The 24,211-nt window shown below is 39.1% G+C and overlaps 1 protein-coding gene and 1 pseudogene across 5 annotated transcripts in view; one reads left to right on the top strand and one right to left on the bottom strand.

Moving 5' to 3' along the window:
- PLD1 (phospholipase D1) overlaps positions 1-24,211 on the bottom strand; it is a 205,797-nt gene that overhangs the window by 83,975 nt on the left and 97,611 nt on the right. For all 5 annotated transcript variants that reach the window (XM_045502972.1, XM_045502974.1, XM_045502975.1 and 2 more), the window contains 4 exons: positions 18,111-18,263; positions 16,919-17,068; positions 16,133-16,216; positions 1,714-1,795 (listed from right to left, as the gene is read on the bottom strand). In XM_045502972.1, coding sequence (XP_045358928.1) covers positions 1,714-1,795; positions 16,133-16,216; positions 16,919-17,068; positions 18,111-18,263 — 469 coding nt within the window. The remainder of the gene's footprint in view (positions 1-1,713; positions 1,796-16,132; positions 16,217-16,918; positions 17,069-18,110; positions 18,264-24,211) is intronic.
- Positions 5,318-10,114, top strand: LOC123575969 (annotated as a pseudogene).

Below are 24,211 nucleotides of genomic sequence, written 5' to 3'. Positions count from 1 at the left end.
TAAAGTGTTGGATACGTACTATGAAGAGAGGATTTACTAGTATGGTTGACAATTGCTAGGCCAGATTGGAACAACTTAACTAAAATGGAATCTTGAGGAGAGATGGGAAAAACGCTGTTTGATGGACAGAAACGTGGAGAAGGCTATAGCCCATTCAATATGTGGAAGGAAGTTTGATAAGGCTAGGACTAAACCTGGGACACGAGTCCTTCAGCAAGCCTTCCATGGGCAGGGATGGAGTCCTACTCACATTCATGGCATCTTTAGTAATTAGTGTAGTACTTGGCTCCTAGGAGACACTCAGTAACTTTATGCTGAATTATTTATTTAATGAACATACAAATAACGCTTTTGAAGATAGAATTTCCAATTTTGTGAATGGAATTCTTTTGAGGCAATGAATTAGACTAGCCATGAAAATAATGCTGTTTGGCAGAACATGTGTCTGAAATAAAGCTTATCAACTTCTTTTGCCATCAGTATTAGTGAGGTCTGACTATATCTATGGATTTTCTTTAGAAATCTTAAAGGCATGGGGAAAGACACTGAAAGAGGGAGGATGGGTAAATGGGGAAAGCAATAAGAGAATGTGGAGAACGGGAAAGAAGAAATGAGTCACAACTATAAGAAACAAAAATTCTTGTTTTTACCCAATTACCCAGGATCTACAAATTATGTTAGAATGTTTAATGATAGAATAATAAAGGGGTGCCTGCGTGGCTCAGTTAAGAGTCTGACTTCGGCTCAGGTCATGATCTCCTGGTTCGTGAGTCTGAGCCCCGCGTCAGGCTCTTTGCTGATGGCTCAGAGCCTGGAGCCTGCTTCGGATTCTGTGTCTCCCTCTCTCTCTGCGCTTACCCACTTGCACTCACTCTCTCTCACTCACACACACTCTCTCTCTCTCAAAAATGAAAAACAATAAATAAACATTTAAAAAATGATAGAATAAAAAAGCTTAAGACAATTTCAAGTAATAGTAGAAAAAAAAGCTGGCACTTCCTAATTTGGACATGATTAATAACAAATCCAGATCTATTCTAATTTTACTTAATTTACCTTGGTTGAGAGCCAACTATATAAAAACATTCATTAGAAATAAGAATGTAAAGTAGTCATTGATGAGCCTATACTGTTTCAGTTACTTACTTTTTATACCAAAAAGAATACACTCAATGCTTACCCAGAATCTACAGGGTCAACTGGAGAGGAGACAATTCCACATTTTTACCATGAACTGTCTCAAAACTGGAACCAAAGCAACACCAATTCTTACTGCCCTTCTTTTTGATATTCTTCTACATTATCTTGGCCCCAACTGAATGAAATCATTCTCCTAATGACTTTGTGTTTTGATCAAATGGCAGAATAATGAATAAAAAATAAAATGCTACATTTCATTTCACCCTTTATTATTCAATGATAAAATCTTGTTACAGTTTTTTTGCCTATAAAATTAACTGCCTATAACTGATTAAAAATCAAAACTTAGAGTTCCTGATATAATCCATGCTGTGAATTAGGCTAACATATTTATGCAGTCAATAGTAACAGGAAAAAAGAAACAAATAAACTTGAAAACCACAAATATTCCACTTTTTATCAAACTCTAAAGAAAAAAGCTATGCTTATATATGAAGGGCTTTGAAAAGAAAAGGTATTTCAGAAACAATAAACACTGAAAAAATTACATCAGCCAAGGTTTGGAATACGTACTGCTTTTCGTTTAAGAATGCAGTCCAACCTCCAACGATTTCCTTCAACCACCGGGCGTTTCAGGAAGATTTCTGGACTCAGCCTGAAATCACAAAAGCAAGAGTTTTAAAAAGTAAAATGAAGGTAGACTTAGAGAACTCAGTGACTTCTTAAAATGTAATAACATGCATGTCATAGGAGTCCCAGAAGAAGAAGAGAGAGAAAGGGGGGAAGAAGGTTTATCTGAGCAAATCATAACTGAAAACTTCCCTACTCTGGAGAAGATCACCGGCATCGAAACCCAAGAAGCACAGGAAACTCCCATTAAATTCAACAAAAGCCAGCCATCACCTAGACATATCATATAGTCAAATTCACAAAACGCACAGACAAGGAAAGAATCCTGAAAGCAGCAAGGGAAAAAAGTCCTTAACTTACAAGGGAAGATAGATCAGGCTTGCAGATCTGTCCACAGAAACCTGTCAGGTCAGAGGGAATGGCAGGAAATAGTCAACGTGCTAAATGGGAAAAATAGGCAGCCAAGGATTCTTTATCCAACAAGGCTGTCATTCAGAATGGAAACTGAGACAAAGAGTTTCCCAAACAAACAAAAACTAAAGGACTTCATGACCACTAAACCAGCCCTGCAAGAAATATTAAAGGAGACTCTCTGAGTGGGAAAGAAATACCAAAAGCAACAGACTAGAAAGGAACAGAGAACATCACCAGAAACAGCAGCTTTACAGGTAACACAATGGCACTAAATTCATATCTTTCAATAATCACTCCGAATGTAAATAGACTAAATGCTCCAATCAAAAGTCAAAATATAAAATTCTGATTGTGCCATCGGAAGCAAAGGCAATTTTAGCACAAATGCCACCATCCTCCTCCTCCAGTGTGGCGGGTCATTGAAAGCTCTGCTAGGAGTTCACGTATAACTTTACCTGGGAACAACAGCCTTGAGCCATTAAAAAAAAAAAAAAAAAAGATCACTATGATTTCTCTCTCTCTCTTACTCACACATGCAAATATATACGCATATGCAGATACTGGTGATTGCCCAGACAACAGCCATTTTCCACCTTCTTTCTTCAGTCAGAGTCTACCTCCCACAATGAGATATATGAGGAGGCACGCATGGGTTTAATGGGAAAGTTTTTCCTCTTTGATCTCTCTTTCTTATACACACACACACCAGGAAAAGTAGCTGTACAACAGATGTTGTTTGGGGATATGATGCTTAGGCAGGTATAGCCATATTGAAATTCTAGAGGGAAAACCAGAACCCTGAAATCACTAGACCATTTTGCCAACTTTAGGACTGCTTAACTTTGGATTTCTCATTAAACAAGACAAATAAATCCTCACTGTTTAAGCCACCTTTAGTTGAGAATTCTGTTAATCCAAGCCAAGAGTATTCTAATTGATAAACATAAACACTGACTTTCTATACCAAGGAGCAGTGTCCATAGGACTGGGGGCTTTCTGAGCAGGGAAGAAGGCAGGTTTGCTGATAGATGACATTTTTTTTCCAATGTAAAAATGGGGTGAGATCTGAAGTCAGTGTTTGAGTTAAATCTATATATGATGTAACTACTCTATGACGAGGAAAAACAGAACAAAATATGTACAATAAAGGAAACTTTATCTGCTGAAATGCTAGACCTGGAGGAGCAGGAGTAGACTGCAAGGATTAAAGCCTTATAGAGTACCAGGCCGGAGTACTGCCTTGCCAGAGAGGCCTCTGAGCATTTAGCCTAAGGAGCTAAAGATACTTTTAAAATCTTTTTATGCTCTATTTTATTCAGTTAAAGAAAAATAAAGCCCCAAAGATAAAATACCCTAAGGAAATACATACTGTGTAAGATAAATAAGAAAACAGACAAATGGTGGGGTGTGTGTAGTACTTCATTTAGTGTAGGAAAGGAACACAGAGGCAATCTATGTCCAAACAAAAAAACAAAAATGCAGCAATTGCTAGCAAAGGATCTAAAATGAATTAAAAAGAGGTCTGTTACAGGAAGCCATCAAAATGGAGAAAGCAGGCAAAAACCTCTTTGATCTTGGCTGCAGCAACTTCTTACTCAACACGTCTCTGGAGGCAAGGGAAACAAAAACAAAAATGAACTACTGGGACCTCATCAAAATAAAAAGCTTCTGCACAGAGAAGGAAACAATCAGCAAAACTAAAAGGCAACCGACGGAATGGGAGAAGATATTTGCAAACAACATATAAGATAAAGGGTTAGTATCCAAAATCTATAAAGAATTTATCAAACTCAACACCCAAAAAACAAATAATCTGGTGAAGAAATGGGCAAAAGACATGAATAGACACTTCTCCAAAGAAGACATCCAGATGGCCAACTGACACATGAAAAAATGCTCCACATCACTCATCATCAGAGCAATACAAATCAAAACCACAATGAGATACAACCTTACACCTGTCAGAATGGCTCACATTAACAACTCAGGCAACAACAGATATTGGCGAGGATGCGGAGAAAGAGGATCTCGTTTGCATTGCTGGTGGGAATGCAAGCTGGTGCAGCCACTCTGGAAAACAGTATGGAGGTTCCTCAAAAAGCTAAAAATAGAACTACCCTATGACCCAGAAACTGCACTACTAGGCATTTATCCAAGGGATACAGGTGTGCTGTTTCAAAGGGACACATGCACCCCCGTGTTTATAGCAGCACTATCAACAATAGCCAAAGCATGGAAAGAGCCCAAATGCCCATTGATGGATGAGTGGATAAAGAAGATGTGGCATATATATACAATGGAGTATGACTCAGCAATCAAAAAGAATGAAAGCTTGCCATTTGCAACTATATGGATGGAATTGGAGGGTATTATGCTAAGTGAAATTAGTCAGACAAAGACAAAAATCATATGACTTCACTCATATGAGGACTTTAAGAGACAAAACAGATGAACATAAGGGAAGGGAAACAAAAGTCATATAAAAACAGGGAGGGAGACAAAACATAAGAGATTCAACTGAGAACAAACTGAGGGTTGATGGGGGGTGGGAGGGAGGAGAGGGTGGGTGATGGGTATTGAGGAGGGCACCTTTTGGGATGAGCACTGGGTGTTGTATGGAAACCAATTTGACAATAAATTTCATACAATAAAAAAAAAACATAAGAGATTCATAAATATGAAGAACAGAGGGTTACTGGAGGGAGTGTGGGAGGGGGGATGGGCTATGTGGGTAAGAGGCACTAAGGAATCTACCCCTGAAATCATTGTTGCACTATATGCTAACTAATTTGGATGTAAATTTAAAAAAATAAAAAATAAAATTTAAAAAAAATTAAAAATTAAAAAAAAAAGGTCTGTTTTAGGTAGAAATGTGCATTGCTATGCACTGTTTGTTCACTGAAGGTGAGAGGTACCAAACAACATAGATTCTTGAAATTTTTTGATGTACACATTAATTATAAACTCAGAGGCCTTCTGTTTGGGGGCCACTTGTAATGCTATACCCTGCAGTTAAGTCTTTACCACTCTTTATTTAACCTACAAGCATTTGTGTACCCTGGATGTAGAACATTCTATTAGATGCTCTGGAGAATCTCAAGATAGATCTCAAGGAACCCTCAGTTTGGGGATAATGCATAAGAAGGTAAAAAACAAGTGTTCATGCTTTAAACAAAGTATAAACAATGGTCTCATTGATGAGGAAAAAGCAGCTATATGAGTTATGACTTACAAGCATCATTATCTCAGGATCTTCACTAAGCAACTATTAGATAAGCAAAGCTCATTAGATAAGCAAAGTTTTATCCCATACACACATGCCAATGATAAAGTTTAATTTATAAATTAGGGACAGTAAAAATTAACAATAGTACTAATAAAATAATGCAATTACAACACTGTGATAAAACTGTAATAAAAAAATAAAATAAGTAAAACTGTACATAAAATGATAATAAAAGTTACGTGAATGTGGTTTCTCCCTCTCTCAAAATATGTTATTGTACTGATTCCCCCTTCTCATGATGATATGAGATGATAAAATGCCTAAATGATGAGATAAAGTGAGGTGAATGATGTAGGCATTGTGATGCAGCATTAGGCCACTATCACCCTCTGACAATGGGTAAGAAGGAGAATCATCTGCTTCTAGATCGTGGTTGATCTCAGGTAACTGAAACTGCAGAAAGCAAAACTATGGACAAAGGGAGACTACTGGATGTAGAAAGTACAAAACGTTGTTGAAAAAAATTAAGATCTGAACAAAAGGAGAGATGTTCATGAATTCAGGAAGAACAGAATCTGATGTACCATCTAAACAATGGGGACTTTACCATTTTTTTCCCCATCTGATTCATCAACCTGAAGGAGAACCCAGAAATGGGCTTTGGCACAGGTACAGAGAACTCAGGTAGAAGTTCTCTATCTCAGGCTTGAGGAGAAAGAATGAGTTCAGATGACAGCCAGGGGCTCACAGGCACCACAACACTGAGGGATTGGAACTTTTTTCTCCAACTAGAAGAGCTGCTGTTCCAAGAGGACAACATAAATAAATATCCATTGCTTGGCTCCAGACACAAGTATCATTGCAGAAAGTGTGCAGTAGGGCAGGGCAAATAAAGCCCCACCTTTCTAGAGAACTGGGCTGGGGGGGGTAGGGGGAAGCTACAGCAAACCCAAACGTAGTAGAGAGATCTTCAAGAAAGCAGAGCTTAGAAAAGCAACCCTATTAAGTAGATTATGAACTTCTAGCTCACTCCCAAGCTGCCCTTCCATGGATTTGATCCTAAACATTATACCAAAGTTTGAGAACTGAACTGAGAATTAAACCACAGCCAAGAGATGAGTAAACACTCACCAGGCAAATGGAAGTGGAAAAAACAAAAACAAAAACAAAAAAACCAGGGTACCAATCTTATATCAGACAAAACAGACATTCAAACAAAGATTATAACAAGAAACAGAGAAGGGCATTACATAATAAAGGGATCAATCCTACACACCCAATACCGGAGCACCTAGATACATAAAGCAAGTATTAATGGACTTAAAGAGAGAAACTGATGGTAACACAAAGGGTAGGGGACGTTAACACTCTATTCACATCAATGGATAGATCCTTTGAACAGAAGATCAATAAAGAAAGAATGTATTTGAATGAAACATTGGACCTGAGGGACATAACAGATACATACAGGACATTCCATGAAAAAACAACAGAATACATATTCTTTTCAATGAATATGGAATATTCTCTAGAATAGATCACATATTAGACAGAAAACAAGTCTCAATAAATTTAAGAAGATTGAAAGCATACGATACATCTTTTCTAATCACCATGGCATTAAACTAGAAATAAATCACAAGAAAAAAACCTGGAAAAAACACAAACACATGGAGACTAAACAATATGATACTAAACAACCAATGGGTCAATGAAGCAATCAAAGAAGAAATTAAAAAAATAAATAAATGGAGACAAATGCAAATGAAAATACAGTGGTACAAAATCTTTGGCACTCAGTGAAAGCAGTTCTAAGAGGGAAGATCATAGTGATATAGGCCTACCTCAAGAAATAAGAAAAAGCCCAAATAAACAAACTAACCTTACACAAAAAGGAACTAGAAAAAAAAAAGCCTAAGATGAGTAGAAGAAAGAAAATAATACCACAGAAATACAAATGATTACAAGAAAATACTACGAAAAATTATATGCCAACAAAATAGATAACCTAGAAGAAAAGGATACATTTTTAGAAACATATAGCCTTCTAAAACTGAACCAGGAAGAAAATCTGAACAGACCAATTACAAGCAACAAATTTGAACTGGTAATCAAAAAACTACCAAAAAATGAAAGTCCAGATGGATTCATACGTGAACACTACCAAACTTTTAAAAATTAGTTAATACCCATTTTCCTCAAACTATTCCAAAAAATGTAAGAGGAAGGAAAGCTTCCAAATACATTCAATGAAGTCAGCATTACCCTGATACCAAAACCAGACAAAGATACCACTAAAAAAGAGAACTACAAGCTAATATCTCTGATGAACACAGAATGCAAAAATCCTCAACAAAAATATTAGCAAACCAAATCTAACAACATATTTTTAAAAAAATCATTCACCACAATCAAATGAGACTTATTCCAAACATGCAAGGATGATTCAATATTTGCAAATCAATCAGTGTGATACATCACACTAACAACAGAAAGGATAAAAACCATATAATCATTTCAATAGGGCAGAAAAGCATTTGACAAAGTTCAACATCCTTCATGATTAAAAAAAAGAAAAACTCAACCAAGTAGGTTTAGAGGCAACATACCTCAGCATAATAAAGATCATCTGTGAAAAATTTGCAGCTAACATCACACTCAGTGGAGAAAAACAGAGCTTTTCCTCTAGATCAGGAACAACATAAAGATGTCTACTCTCATTACTTTTATTCAACATAGATTAGAAGTCGTAGCCACAGCAATCAGACAAGAAAATGAAATAAAAGGCATCCAAATCAGAAAGGAAGAAGCAAAATTTTCGTTATTTGCAGATGACCTGATACTACGTATAGAAAACCCTAAAGACTCCACTGAAAAACTACTAGAACTAATGAATAAATACAGTGAAGTCACAGGATACAAAATCAATGTACAGAAATTTGCTGCCTTTATATACACTAATAATGGAGCAGCAGAAAGAGAAATTAAGAAAATCCCATTTACAATTCTACCAAAAATAATACAATACCTAGGAATAAACTTAACCAAAAAGGTAAAAGACTTGTACTCTGAAAACTATAACACATTGATAAAATAAATTCAAGATGACAAAAAGAAATGCAAAGACATTCCATGTTCATGAATTAGAAGAATAAATATGGTCAAAAAGTCTATACTATTCCTATCAAAGTACCACCAGCATTTTTCACAAAGCTAGAACAAACAATCCTAAAATTTGTATGGAACCATGAAAGACTCCAAACAGCCAAAGCAATCTTGAGAAAGAATAACAAAGCTGGAGGTATCACAACCCCAGATTTCAAGGTATACTGCAAAGCGATAGTAATCAAAACAGTATGGTACTGACACAGAAAAACAGGATAGAGTCCAGAAATAAACCCACACTTATATAATGAATTAATTAATCTATGACAAAGGGGCAAGAATATAAAATGGGAAGAGACAGTCTCTAGTAAATGGTGTTGGGAAAATTGGACAGCCACATGCAAAAGAAAGAAACTGGACCACTTTTATACCAGAATAAACTCAAAATGGATTAAAGACCTAAATGTGAGACCTGAAACCATAAAAATCCTAAAAGAGAGCACAGGCAGTAATCTCTTTGACATTAATCCTAGCAGCATTTTTCTAGATATGTCTCCTGAGGCAAGGGAAATAAAAATAAAAATAAACTGTTAGGACTACATCAAAATAAAGTTTCCCCACAGCAAAGGAAATCATCAACAAAAGGAAAAGGTAACCAGTCCTAATCCACACCAGCAGGTGGAGCTGAAGTGACCCATTCTGGGAGAGGGACTCCATCTTGCTCCCCAGTGAGGCCCTCGCTGGAGGAGGAGGGTCAGAGCTTGGGTGAAGTCAACTGGGGGCTGTAGTTTAGTAAAACAGGAAAGCTACAAAACACTGTGGAGTGCTCGGGTATAAATAAAAAGAGGAAAAAAGTTTCTCAAATCACTGCTGCACCACACGGGGCAGATGCTTCGAGGGTCAGGGTCTACGCTGTCTCTAGCAGCCGCACACTGGACTTTACTGTGCCACAAGAAGACACTTGTTCCCATTGTTTGTTTGCTTTTTTCCAAAGGTTCAAATGAACAATGTAGTGGTGCTGGATAATCGTTCTCCTTCCTACAACCCATTCCAGTTCAAGAACTCCTTCAAGTGCATCGAGGACCTGTCTGAAGACTTGGAATTGAAAATTTTCTATGTGGGCTCTGCAGAAAGTGAAGAATATGATTAAGTTTTAGACTCTTAGTGGGCCCTGTTTCTTCAGGATGGCATATGTTTTATTTCCAGCTGAGGCACCTAATCCAAGACTCATTCCAGATGCAGATGCAGTAGGTATAACAGTTGTGCTAATTACATGCACCTATTGAGGGCAAGAATTTATTAGAGTTGGCTGCTATGTAAATAATGAATATACTGAGACAGAAGTATGGGAAAATTTTCCAGGAAAACCAGACTTTCCTAAGCTTCAAAGGAACATTTTGGCATCTAATCCTAGAGTCACGAGAGTTCACATTATATGGGAAGACAATATAGAAAAACTGGAAGAGGCAGAGATCAGTAATCCAAATCTATAATTACTTCTTTCAACAGATGCATTACCTTCAACATCAAAGGGATGGATGGCCCATGTCAAAAAACTGACTATTTGTCATGTCAGAATCCTTTATGGACTGCATGTGACCATCTGTCATCCCTTTAGTACAAATTAAGCTATAGAAACACACAAAACTGGGACGCCTGGGTGGCTCAGTCGGTTGAGCATCCGACTTTGGCTCAGGTCATGATCTCCCAGTCTGTGGGTTCGAGCCCCGCGTCGGGCTCTGTGTTGACAGCTCAGAGCCTGGAGCCTGCTTCGGATTCTGTGTCTCCCTCTCTCTCTGCCCCTCTCCCACTCATGCTCTGTCTCTCTCTCTCTCTCTCTGTCAAAAATAAATAAACAATAAAAAAATTAAAAAAAAAAAAAAAAGAAACACACAAAACTATTTCCCTGCAATTCCATAAGAACACAGTCAAGACACAATGTGAAGAATCTGTTCAAAAAACATCCTGTAGAAAGTTTGTAAGAAAACCAGTAGTTGAGTACATTGTAGAATATAAATACAACTATTTTTAAGTAAAAAACAAAACAAAACAAAAAGCCTAAAAGGCAACATACTGCATGGGAGAAGATATTTTCAAATGACATATCTGATGATAAAGATTTAGTAACTAAAATAAAGAACTGAAAAGCTCAACACCCAAAAAACAAATAATCCAATTTTTAAAAATGGGCAGAAGACATGAACAGACATTTCTCCAAAAAAGACATACAAATGACCAACAGACACATGAAAAGATGCTCAATATCATTCATTATCAGGGGAATGCAAATCAAAAGTACGATGAGATATTACCTCACAATGGTCAGAATGGCTAAAATAAAAAACATAAGAGGTAACAAGGGTTGGCAAGGAGAACCCTCGAGCACTGTTGGTGGGAATGCAAACTGGTGCAGCCACTGTGGAAAACAGTATGGAGGTTCCTCAAAATGTTAAAAATACGGACACCTGGGTGGCTCAGTCAGTTAAGTGTCCCACTCTTGGTTTCGGCTCAGGTGATGATCTCACGGTTCATAAGTTTGAGCCCCACATCAGCTCTCTGCTCTCAATCAGCACAGAACCTGCTTCAACTCCTATGCCTCCATGTTTCTCTCTCTCAAAAATAAACAAAAATTTTTTTAAAAAGTTAAAAATAGAACTATCCTACAATGCAGTAATCATACTACTGGGTATTTACCCAAGAAATACAAAAACACTAATTCAAAGGGATACATGCAACCCTATGTTTATAGCAGCATTATTGACAATAGCTAAATTATGGAAACAGCCCAAGTGTCCATCTATAGATAAATGGATAGATAAGATGTGGGATGGGATGTGTGTGTGTGTGTGTGTGTGTGTGTGTGTGTGTGATTGAATATTATTCAGCCATAAAAAAGAATGAAATCTTGCCATTTGCGACAACATGGATGGAGCTAGAGAGTATAATGCTAAGTGAAATAAATCAGCCAGAGAAAGCCAGCTACCATATGATCTCACTCATATGTTGAATTTGAAAAACAAAACAAATGAGTAAAGGAAAAAAAAAAAAAAGAGATAAACCAAAACACGGACTCTTAACTACAGAGAACACCCTGATGGTTACCAGAGGGAAGGGGGTGGGGGGAGGTGAAATAGGTGATAGAGATTAAAGAGGACACTTATCATGATGAGGACTGAGTAATGTACAGAACTGTTGAATCGCTATATTGTGTACTTGAAATTAATGTAACACTGTATGTTACCTATACCGGAATTAAAGTTAAAACCTTAAGAAAATCTGGTCTTGGGGCGCCTGGGTGGCTCAGTCGGTTGGGCGTCCAACTTCAGCTCAGGTCATGATCTCGCGGTCCGTGAGTTCGAGCCCCGCGTCGGGCTCTGGGCTGATGGCTCAGAGCCTGGAGCCTGCTTCCAATTCTGTGTTTCCCTCTCTCTCTGCCCCTCCCCCATTCATGCTCTGTCTCTCTCTGTCTCAAAAATAAATAAAATGCTAAAAAAAATTTAAAAAAAAGAAAATCTGGTCTTTAAAACTCTTCAGTTTTACTAATCCTGTCAATTTCTGACATGGTTCATGCATAGGCTCAGCACAGAGGTTGTGGCAGACGCGGCTTGCACTCCTCACCCTGACAGGCTGGGGAGAGAACCCACCACGGCGAAGATTCCACATGCTACCGTACACGTGCCTGCTGACACATGCCTGATGAATTATAATCACCACCATCAAGAAGAAATCTGAGCTAAGCCACACTCTCCAGATCTGTCCTAAGAGCAATTAGCCATGTACCAATGGAGCTCGGAGCCACCTCTTGGTGTCCAACCTCATTTGAGGACATACTTCAATGAACACTGAAGAGCTAAGTCCTTGAAATAGCACCAAGCACAGAAAAGACAGAAAACAAATGTTCTTGTGGTTAATCCAGACACACGAAGTAGAGAATGCTCACTGATCTTTATATGGAAACTATCTCTTAAGACACCTTCACATCCAGCTGAAATGTACTCTTCTTAGTTTTTAGATAGTCTGGGCTGTTTAATGAGTCATTACCTCTTCTAACTGGACAGCCTACCTCAGAATTTACCTCTTTAGAAAATTTCTCCTGGGGCGCCTGGGTGGCTCAGTCGGTTAAGCGTCCAACTTTGGCTCAGGTCATGATCTCACGGTTTGTGAGTTCGAGCCCCATGTCGGGCTCTGTGCTGATGGCTCAGAGCCTGGAGCCTGCTTCAGATTCTGTGTCTCCCTCTCTCTCTGCCCCTCCCCTGCTCATGCCCTGTCTCTCTCTGTCTCAAAAATAAATAAAACATTTTTTTAAAAATTAAAAAAAAAAGAAAATTTCTCCTAACTAAATCTATCCCAATCTGATTACAAATTTATTTAGTGCCTCAAAATAGTTCAATCTGCACCTAAAGAATCTTAGATCTAAAAGGAACTTCAAAAAAATAAATAAAAATAAAAGGCACTTCAGACACCATCCGAGTAGCAGGCTCCCCTGAGAGGTGGCTTCATGACATGGGGACGCTACAGCAGACACACCTGGAGCCCAGCCGGCACTGGCACTTGCCAACTGGGTGATTGTGGGCAGTTTCCTTCCCCTCCCCCTTATGGGTCTCACTTTTCTCAACTATAACAAGTTGGTTGTGCCCCTGGCACTTGTAAGAATTTAACAAATAATCACTATTATTTTCAATGTTACTTTGTGCCTTAGAAACTACCCCTGAGAAAGATAAACAGGACTTGCCCCAAGTCCGTAATCATCAGGTCCCTAAGGTGGTCTGAGCAAAGACCGTTGCCATTTCTCTCCTGGACTATAGCAAGGGCGTGCCAAGTGGTCTCTAGAACCAGTGTTTAATTCCTCTTCTACACTATTACCAGAATGATGCCTTTTAGAAAACAAATTGGATTAAAATCCCCATGCTTAAAAATTGTCAGTGGTTCCCAGTGTTCACAGGACTAAGTGCAAACTCCTTAGCAGCTCAGCCAGCACCCTTCACAGTTTTCCCCTGAACCATCTTTTGGGGGCCATCTCTACCCGCCATTCCAAAGGATGCTATGCTTCAGCTCCACACAACCTCCACCATCCTCCAAAGTTGCTGTGCACTCTCACCCTTCTATGCCTTGGTCCTGGCTATCCCTCTGCCAAAAACATTTGCCTATCTCCATCTGGTCAACTCCAGCACTAAGCCCCAGGCCAGCCTTCTCTTAGGTGAAGCTTTGTAGGCTCAGTTATCGCCCTGCCTCAGGGCTCCCTCCTTCTTCACAGCCTCCTGCTATCTTAATGCTCATCACTCAGTTTTCCCCGATCTGTTGTCTTCCATAGGACTTCCTTACTCAATCTCATTCCAGAGTAGGGGCTGCTTCTCAGTCATCTTTATATATGCACAGCCTAGTTTGGTACCTGTCACAGAGTGGGTGCTCACTAAATAGATCTAGAATGAATGAGTGAATAAGTTAATGAGTGAATGGCTGGGTGGTTAAATGAATTAATGAACAAAGGAACTAAGCACTAGAAGGTCCCAGGTTGCTTCTCATTTCACTATATCCCCCTTTGTTTGCACATGAATTATTTTATAAACCTATTAGTACAGTTTTCATTTAAGCATGTGGCAGCTCTTGAATTAGATCAGAAGCTTCTATAGGACATGTGCATCTTCTACTTATGCTTTTCACTCTCTCAGATCTGGACATATCAGCACTGGTTCAGTTTCTGATGCTCTCTTTTGCAATATACTTGCACGACAAGAATTTTCTTCGCTTGTCATGAGGGAAGTTACAACGAAGGTTTTATTTCAAAGGTAGTGTGGTAATAAGATGTTATCCTAGACAGCCATAGAAAAGAAATAACCTGGTTTATTTTCTTGCCGACAGTAGAAAACATTCAAGGCTCCAACTCTTTAGATGTTTAAATGAGAGCCTGTATTTTAGTGTTCAGAACCTTCAAAAGAATATTATTTTCTTGCATAAAACATGAAAATATGGGCTCAATGGAAACACTATTTTCAGTCTCTCTCATGTCTTCATCAAACTTTCAGAAATATTTTCTGAAGGAATATAGTACTATTTTAAGCTTGAATTTATTCACATAAGTGCTTATAAAGTATTCAACCAAAGAAATAGCTCTTAAGTATGAAACTTTCTTTTATTCCCAGTAACTGAGTAGAGAGACAAATTGTGACTATAAAGGCCAAGATTAAGCTCCTCTGCACACACGAGAATAAACATCACAGACATGATACTGACCATCATATACTTTATCTTTTTAAGTTTATTTATTTTGAGAGAGAGAGGGAGAGAGAAAACGAGCAGGGGAGGGTCAGAGAAAGAGAGGGAGGGAGAAAATCCCAAGCAGGCTCCGCACTGCCAGCACAGAGTCCGATGCAGGGCTCAAACTTGAGAACTGTGAGATCATGACTCGAGCCAAAATCAAGAGTTGGACACTTAACCAACTGAGTGACCCAGGCACCCCCACATACCTCATCTATCGACCCTAGATCAATGGTTCTCCACTAAGAAGGACTCTGCCCTCAGGGGGATATTTGGCAATGTCTGAAGACATTATCACAGACTAGGAGCCTACTTGGCATCTAATCCGTAAAAGCCAGGGCTGCTGATGGTGCTAACCATCCCACAATGCACGGAACAACCTCCCATAACAAAGAGAATTATCTGGTCTAAAATATCAATAGTGCTCAGATTGGGAAAGCATGCTGTAGAATTATAGATTTCCACATCACTGAGACAAAAGAAGAGGATGAGTTCATATTCCTAATTCTTCTTCCCTCCCCCTCAAAATCTAGAATGAGGAGGAAATAAATTATGATGATATTTTCACAGCTTAGATGTGAAAGGTAGCATTTGGAAGGAAACAGGACAGGGAAAAATAAAGAGTATTTCAACAACTAAGTTCTTAGAAGGAAAACAGATTCAAGACAGGTTCATTTCCACTGCAGTCAATTCTGGCAGCTGCAGTGGGTTTTAACTGTCCAGGCAGATGGGTAACTGGAACTAAAGTCAAACTATCAAGCATATACCAACTCCAAGAGAACAACTTCTCAAGAGCTAAATGAGTTTTCGGTACAAGATTTCCAGTGGCTCTGTGAAGCATCATAGCTCTCATGGAGATTTGTAAAGGGGGCCAAAAAGCTGAAATCTGATGTATCTCCAAAAAAGCTGAATAGGCCTAGTCAATACCAAGGACATTTTAATAGTAATAGGCAAATGGAACTCTTCCAGCTTCAAAGGGACAATCCAGAACGATATTCACTGAATCTGGTGACTGAAATGCCAAATGAGGAAGGCACCCAAGGAAGATTATTTTCTCTCACTTGTACAATTGTGTTTGCACTGCAAAATAATCTTTACTGAAATGAATATTTGAGTGTCTACTTCCAACTGGAAAGACAAACCAAAACTGTTAAAACTAAATATTTTAAGGATATATTTGGATGCCAAGTTTTTTGAAAAGACCTTTCACTGAAGGCTATTCCAGTTAATTGGTTGAGACTCTGGCCAGACCATCTACAGGTACTGCTGGTTTTCATAACGTATGATTCTGGAACAGCACAACTGTTTTACATTTCTAAACAGAGAGGCCTCCGAACCAAATCCCCCTAGACAAATACTAACCACCAATCCGTGATAAAAATCTCTTCTTGTGCCTCTTCCATTGCATTTGCCACATCTTCAAAATATCCTTTGGCATTAACGTACCTAAAAAACAAGGGTTTTGTGTGTGTGTCATTTATTTCTGTTTTACAGAAAGAAAGAAAGCAAACATATCTTACGGCAAAGTGAAAGACCGAAGCCACTGCCTGAGTTTCTACAAAGCCGCCAGTTTACTTTGCATAACTGTAAACCAAGGATTGAAAATACCATCTTCTGTCTACTAGCAGGAAGCACAGTAAGTAGACGGAAGCAAGCGACCCGATTCTGCCGAGAGCACAACAAATTGGTCTCATCATCACATGAGTCAGATGAATTCTCTCATCCTGTTGAACTCACACCATTGTTCTTCTGAGACTGAAAACAGACCAGTTTCCCATCCATGGGCAGAAAACCACGCAATGCTTTTTATTTAAAAGAAATACCTAGCAAGTAAATTCTCGTCCTTAGATTATGGCTAATAACTTAAATAAACATTTTCTTTGCATCATTAAAAAATGTATGACGTTAAGCTTTTAAAGCCAAACTTCCAAATCTAAAGCTAGCTGTCTCAAGCTCACTGTAAAAATCTTAAAAACAAAAGTTGGAAAACTAATCTATGCTCAGGTAGTCCTATAAAGAAAGGCCCTTGTTAAGTATAATGCATATTATCTTACCACAGCCTCGAAAATTGATTCCAGATGAATTTATACCTTCTATTATATTAGATACTACGAGTACCTCAACAGTCTTAGAGCAAAATGATCTTACCATTTGGCTAATGTATTCTCTTGGATAGCAGCATAGGACCCGAATCGATGGTCTTTGAGAAAGTTGGTACCATATTTCTGGATGAATTCTTCTATAGCCCCTCCCCACCACCGAGCATGTCTATAGCTGTTGCATTTTAAAATAAGAGTCCTTCAAAGAAAAGCAAAATGTGGAAAAGAATGATCACTCTGTGTTTTGTCTCTTTAAAAAAAAATTAACAATTAAACACATGCCATTTTGTTGAAAATTTTAAGCAAAGAGTATCTTACTTTTATCAAAAAAGCAGACTTCTGAACATTTTCAGCAAGCTTTTAAACTGCATATATAGAGCAATATATGGCAATATAGCAAAAATAAATTTTCAGGTTATTTACTCACTCCTTCATGCTAACATGCATAAAGGTATTTACTATGACCTAGAACTGTACCAGACTGTGAGGGGGATAATCTTGAACCTTTTACCATCAGAGAAAATCAGGAAGGTCAACATCTTTTCACATACATACATGCACAGACACACAAAACACATGCCAATGTGTATTAGAAAGGATGTGCGTGTGTGTGTGTGTGTGTGTGTGTATGTATGTATACACATATATAGTCAATGTGTGAAAAAGAGAAAAATTTATAATATATTCATATACATGAGGCCGAATGTATATTTAGAGAAAATGACAACACGTATTACATAACTATAGCCTTCCAGAAAGAAACATTTATCAACACACACACTCACTAATAAAATCTATAGTAAATGTATGCTTGAGTATCCTTTCAAGAGATCTTTCTTAAAATCTATGTGTAAACAGAATTTTTGTAAATCAAATCACGTTTTTATGTTAACTAAAGGATATCAATTTATAAAGTTTTGTTTCTTAAAAATGTGAAACTATCACTCCTTAGCTTACTGTTTGGTAAACTGGTACCATTGAGTAGTTAATTTTATTAATAGGCATACATTTTGTTAAAACAAACACAAATCAATACATGCGATTATTTATTCTGTTGCACACTGAATATTTAATTCTTAAAAATTTATATAAAGAAAAGTAGTTTCGTTATTTTTGATCAAAGATGAGTTCTAAATAACAATGTTCTAACATTTAAATTATTGTACCTCCTCCTTCACTTAAGGTTGGGAGAAAAACTTTGTTTTTGAGAGAAATCTTTTTAAAATACTTGAAATTTCTACCTTGAAAGATTATCAATTCGGAGCCCGTATTTTGTCTCTGTCTCCTTCTTCCCCACCTTGATTTTGAATTCTTTATCTACCAGCAGGACGAAGGCAATGGCACCACTGTCTGGTTTCATATACAGTAAAAAGGAATCTTTCACTATCAACCACCTGTAAGAAGGTAATAAGTATTTTAGAGTTGTATTGAATTACTGAAACAAAAACAACAAATTATGACAAGCTAGGTAAACATTCCAGCAGACTGTAGATATAATATTGTTTTTTTTTTTTTTTTTTACACAGAGGATTTCTTTTTTTTAAAAATCACCATGAGGGGCGCCTGGGTGGCGCAGTCGGTTAAGCGTCCGACTTCAGCCAGGTCACGATCTCGCGGTCCGTGAGTTCTAGCCCCACGTCGGGCTCTGGGCTGATGGCTCAGAGCCTGGAGCCTGTTTCCGATTCTGTGTCTCCCTCTCTCTCTGCCCCTCCCCCGTTCATGCTCTGTCTCTCTCTGTCCCAAAAATAAATAAACGTTGAAAAAAAAAATTTTTTTTTAAAAAATAAAATAAAAATCACCATGAAACAACAACGAAAACTAATAAGAAGTCTATCATAGTTTCCTAAGAAGGACTCGGACCAAGCAATTCAAAGTAATTCATTAGCTTTTTATACACTAACGGCAAAGCCTGAAAGAATGTCCCCAACATCGGCAGGTGATGCTTGCAGGAAGTACAGCAGGAGCCCAAGCGGTTGGAAAAATGGAAATGCACTGGAAAAATGTTTACTAAAATAAACTATCATAAAAGAGGCAAATAAGCCTCTCAGGAGATAAAAATCATCCTTTGAAAATAACCCAATGAGCATCGAATACTCCACATATTCTGTTTTTCATTTCAAATTACTTGTGGTTTGGGGCGCCTGGGTGGCTCAGTCAGGTAAGCGTCTGACTCTTGGTTTCGGCTCAGCTCATGATCTCACAGTTTGCGAGTTCGAGCCTCGCATCAGGCTCCATGCCGATAGCTCAAAACTTGCTTAGGATTCTCTCTCTCCCTGTCTCTCTGCCCCGCCCCTGCTTCTTCTCTCTCTCTCTCTCTCTCTCTCTCAAAAACAAATAAACACAAAAAAATTCAAATTACTTGTGGTTTTAAGCACTATTCATAAATGATATTCAATAGGACATGATCTCTCCAAAGTATGTATGTATTCAATTCGACATATATTTGAGAGTTTCGTAGTGGAAAAATACAGTGATAAGCTGGGAGTTAGGGCAGAGGTGGAAACAGCACAGAGGTTTCCAGAGAGCTTACTAGGCTAGTGGGGTGCAAACAAGGTACTAGAAAATGAAAAGGTAATGGGTGTAAGGAGGAGGGAGTCCTTAGTTCTCAGAGAAAGGGCTAGAGGCACTCTCCCAAAGATGTGGATCGCAGCAAGGCCAGAAAGGATCCTATTAAATAAAGCCCAAAGCAGGGTGGCAAGGTGTGCATCCCACACTGAGGGAAGAGTTAGAAAAGGCACTGAGGTGTGGAAATGCAGCACGTGTTGGAAGAGAGTTTGGTGAGGCCAGGGTCTCGGAGGATAGTAAAGAAAAATGGGCAAATGAGTGGAGAAAGGGGAAAATGGACAAAGGCCATATTGAGGAGGGTCTGATGGAAATGCTCAGGAGGCTGATTTTATATCATTGAACCAGTGTTTCCTAAACCTGCTTTGCCATCAGAATATCTTGAGATGTTTGTTCAAAAAAATAAATAGATTCCCAAGCCCCACCACAGATCCGTTAAAAGGCCTAACAATCTGTGTTTAAAAAACCAACAAACAAACAAACAAAACAAGAAACAAAAAACAACAAAAAGATCACACCACCAGGGTTCTTATTAAATAAGAGAATCCTCATGCCCAGGCAAGAAATAGGATGATAATATCATTATAACTATGTTTCAGAAAGAAAAGTATGAAGGATAAAGAGAGATGTAATGTGCAGGTTAGCAAGCTACTAGAATAGCATAAAATAATTCTTCTTCTACTTGGCTGTGAATATGCATCACGTGGGTATCCTGTTAAAATGCAGATTCTGTGGGTACAAATTCTTTGTCTTATCAAAATGACAAGAAATAACAAGTGTTGGTGAGGATGTGTGGAGAAAAGGGACCCCTGGTGCACTACTAATGGGACTGTAAATTGGTATAGCCACTCTGGAAAATAGTATGGAGGTTCCTCTAAAAAATAAAAACAGAAATACCAAATGATCCAGCATTTCCACTTCTAGGTATTTGCCTGAAGAAAGCAAAAACACTAATTCGAAAAGATGTCTGCACCCCAAGTTTACTACAGCATTATTTACAATAGCTGAGATATGGAAGGAACTTAAGTGTCTATCAATGAAAGAATAAAGAAAATGTGGCAGACTATTACTCAGCCATAAAAAAGGGATCCTGCAATTTGCGACAACATGGATGGAACTAGAGAGGATATTACACTAAGTGGTAGAAGTCAGAGAAAGACAAATACCACATGATTTCACTTATATGTGAAATCTAAAAAAACCCAAACAATCAAAATAGAAATGACTCATAAATACAGAGAACAAGCTGTTAGTTGCCAGAGCAAGGAGGGGTGGAAGGACACGCAAAATAGGTGAAGGGGATTAAGAGGTACAAACCTCAAGTTATAAAATAAATAAGCCATAGGGATGCAAAATACAGCGTAAGGCATATAGTCAATAATATTGTAATAACTTTGCATGGTGACAGATGGTAACTATATGGGGTGCCTGGGTGGCTCGGTCAGTTAAGCATCCAACTCTTGATTTCGGTTCAGGTCATGATCTCACAATCTGTGAAATTGAGCCCCACACTGGGCTCTGCGCTGACAGCACAGAGCCTGCTTGGGATTCTCTCTCTCCCTCTCTCTCTGTCCCTCTCCTACTCACATTGTCTCTGTCTCTCTCAAAATAAATACATAAAATTTAAATAAAGTGAATGCAAATGGCAACTGTCTCACACTGCATACACCACCGTATAATCATGTTTACTTGCAATTGTATACTGATCAAATAAATCAGTTCATAACTGCATAAAATATCAATGGGCATATTATACCAAACATTAGACAAAGTAAAGCACATTATGGAACAGGAAAGGCCAGAACACTGGAACACAGGTTAAACAATGCTGTAAATCTATAATAAATTGTTACTGAACTTGCTAACCACCTTACGATTTAGTGGCTTTATGATATGGGATTTAATACAGACAAATCTACATTAGTCTCCACGTAGTTTCATTTCATTCATTTGTGTTTTAATATAGGCTGACTCCTACCCAATAAAAGTGGGTGGGATGGATCTTGGATAATGTACAGTAAAGGGCATACATGTGATATGGTTAAAGAAAAGGAAAAGCATCAAGGTCACAGAAAGCAAATACCGAACCACAACATCAACATTATTATGGTGATGGCATGCCAGGGTGGGTCTGAGCTTCCCGGTTTTTCTTACCCAGTGAATAAATTAAAGAAATAAAAAGGTATCCCTCAAAAATTAAATTCCAAAGAAGTTTCTCGTGTGGGACCTAAAAGAAGGCAACTGAATAGTATAATGGATAACGTTTTCAATAACTGTCAGCAAATGCAGAAATTATACACTTTATAAGAATTCTCATAGCACTGCTCAACAAAAATGCCCAGGCCAGGATATAAACAAGGACTCAGTGGTTCTGAGGGCCTGAGTTATGAGTGCCGACATGTAGCTTGCCTGTCGATAAAACTCAGCAATAAAAGGGAGTGGATGGATCACATATCTGTTAAAGTTCCTTCTTTAAAGGCAGTCCCTTGTCCTGGCTTGACTCGTGGTACAAGTTAGTACCACGTACCAGTACCAGTACAAGTACATGGCACGCCACAGCCCCACGGGACTGCTGTGCTATGCTGATGACTGGGAAAGAGCCACAGAGGCTTTGAACCCCTCGGCTGTCAGGTTTGCCAATCTGAGAAGAAAGACCCCGTAGCAGACCCGTGAACCTGTCTACCTGGAAGTCCAGGATACACAAATGGCATCAGAGCTGGCTCTCGTCAGAGCTCCACGCCACGGACAACAGTGTGGGATGACGATGGGATGACCCCTATCCAGGTGTACCAGCTCCCATGGTCGGCATGACAAAACACATCTCAGAAATGTTTCTGGGCGGGGCGCCTGGGTGGCGCAGTCGGTTAAGCGTCCGACTTCAGCCAGGTCACGATCTCGCGGTCCGTGAGTTCGAGCCCCGCGTCAGGCTCTGGGCTGATGGCTCAGAGCCTGGAGCCTGTTTTCGATTCTGTGTCTCCCTCTCTCTCTGCCCCTCCCCCATTCATACTCTGTCTCTCTCTGTCCCAAAAATAAATAAACGTTGAAAAAAAAAATTAAAAAAAAAAAAAAAAGAAAAAAAAGAAATGTTTCTGGGAGCAGAGACTGGTGGCACAACCACCAGGGCAAAGGCTGCAAAACACGTCCATAGGAACAGGCCACCAGGTACCAGTGTGCAGATGTAGCCCGCACCAGGATACCCCGGGCAGGGGGGCTCCGAGGTCGGCTGTGTCTTCCTGCAGAAATGGGTACTTTTCTTTATTTTGCAGAGGCTCTGTACAGGCTGTAAACAGCGTTCCTCAGCAATGGCAATGACAGCTGGTGGACTGCAGGGCCAGAGCCCTGGTCAGCGCTGGGGGTGCCACACATTTGCAGGCATCCTACGTGCATTCCTGCCCTACCCCTCCAAGAGGCGGCAGCCTGGAAATAGAGAACTGCGTAGCAGTGACAGCTGGATTTTGAACGCTGAATGCAAAAGATAATAATTTCTATTCTGGTAACAAATTCTCTTCAATAGTCATTAGATATCAGGGTAAATTGACTCCTGGCCTTTATATAAAGCTCTTCTTAACTATGCCATTCATTAAAACTCTCCTGATTTCTTTCCTTTCTCTTTTGTCAATCGATTTTTTTCCTTAATAGGAGGATATGCAGCAAGAAAGGAGTTCGTCAGCCAGCCTTTGGGAGTCCGATCCCAGCTCCCTGGGCTCTGATCCCAGCTCTGCCACCCGCCTGACTGTGTGAACTTGGGTAACTGAGCCTGAGGTCTAAATCCATACAATGGGGATAACAGCAGTGCGCAGCTCAGACACGTTTGTGAGAAGTAACAGATGATTCACCTACATAGCTCAGCACCGTGCCTCCCACCAATAAATATGCACTTTTACAAACATTCTCGTTCCAAAGTACGTGAGATCATAGTCTGTTCTAACAAGATGCCTCCTGCCTGGGCCACTACTTGCTGGGGCTTTAAAATGTGGCCAAACCACAGGAACCAGCCATGACCTTCTCAGCCTCACCTTCTACCGTTCCCTCCCAACTCCTAGGTCTGGCTGTTCCGCAGACTTGCCAAGGTTATTCTTTGGGCCTTCTACATTTTGGTTATCCTTCTGCCTACATATGATTTCTTCTAGATCCTCCGATGGGCAGTCCTTTCCTGTTACTCAACTCCCTGCTTCAACATTTCTCCACAGGGAGGCCTTCCCAAGCTACTCAATCTTAAAAAGCTGTCCCCGACCCAGCCCAGCCCACCCCAGTCCACTGCTCCATCATGTTTAGCTTCCTCCTAACACTTACCTCAAATTATTTCTCTGCTTCGTTAGTGTCCGTTGAATTCTTGGTATAGCTCAAAGTTCAGCAAAATAAGTCCTACATTTATTTCTTAAAATCTATACCTCTCCCTCTCTTCAGACATTATTTGAGATAAGAAGATTCTTAGAGCAACTTAGAGTTGCTTCCTAGATAAGCTGTTAAAGCAGATGTTTTAAATTGTGGGAAGAAATGTTTGCCCTGTTTGTCTTTCTTTCTTTTTCTTTTTACTTGTCCCTGACAGAAGGTCATCGTGAGACTTGATTGCAAGTTTAATTGCCCGGTTTGCTTTATCTGGTTTGTCAATATAGCATAAATGAGAAAGTGGTCAGAATGCTTTTTTGGGTCTAAATATAAAAAAGAGCAAGTTATGAGCGCATCATCCTTAAAAGTAACTCCTATTTAGATACCAATAGCTTCTACCATGAGAAAATTTCTCAACTAATTTTGTCAGCTCTATCTTATCATTTTGTCT

Source organism: Leopardus geoffroyi, chromosome C2 (genome assembly GCF_018350155.1).
Source record: "Leopardus geoffroyi isolate Oge1 chromosome C2, O.geoffroyi_Oge1_pat1.0, whole genome shotgun sequence".
Classification (NCBI taxonomy): domain Eukaryota; kingdom Metazoa; phylum Chordata; class Mammalia; order Carnivora; family Felidae; genus Leopardus; species Leopardus geoffroyi.
This window is presented reverse-complemented; position numbering and strand designations above follow the sequence as displayed.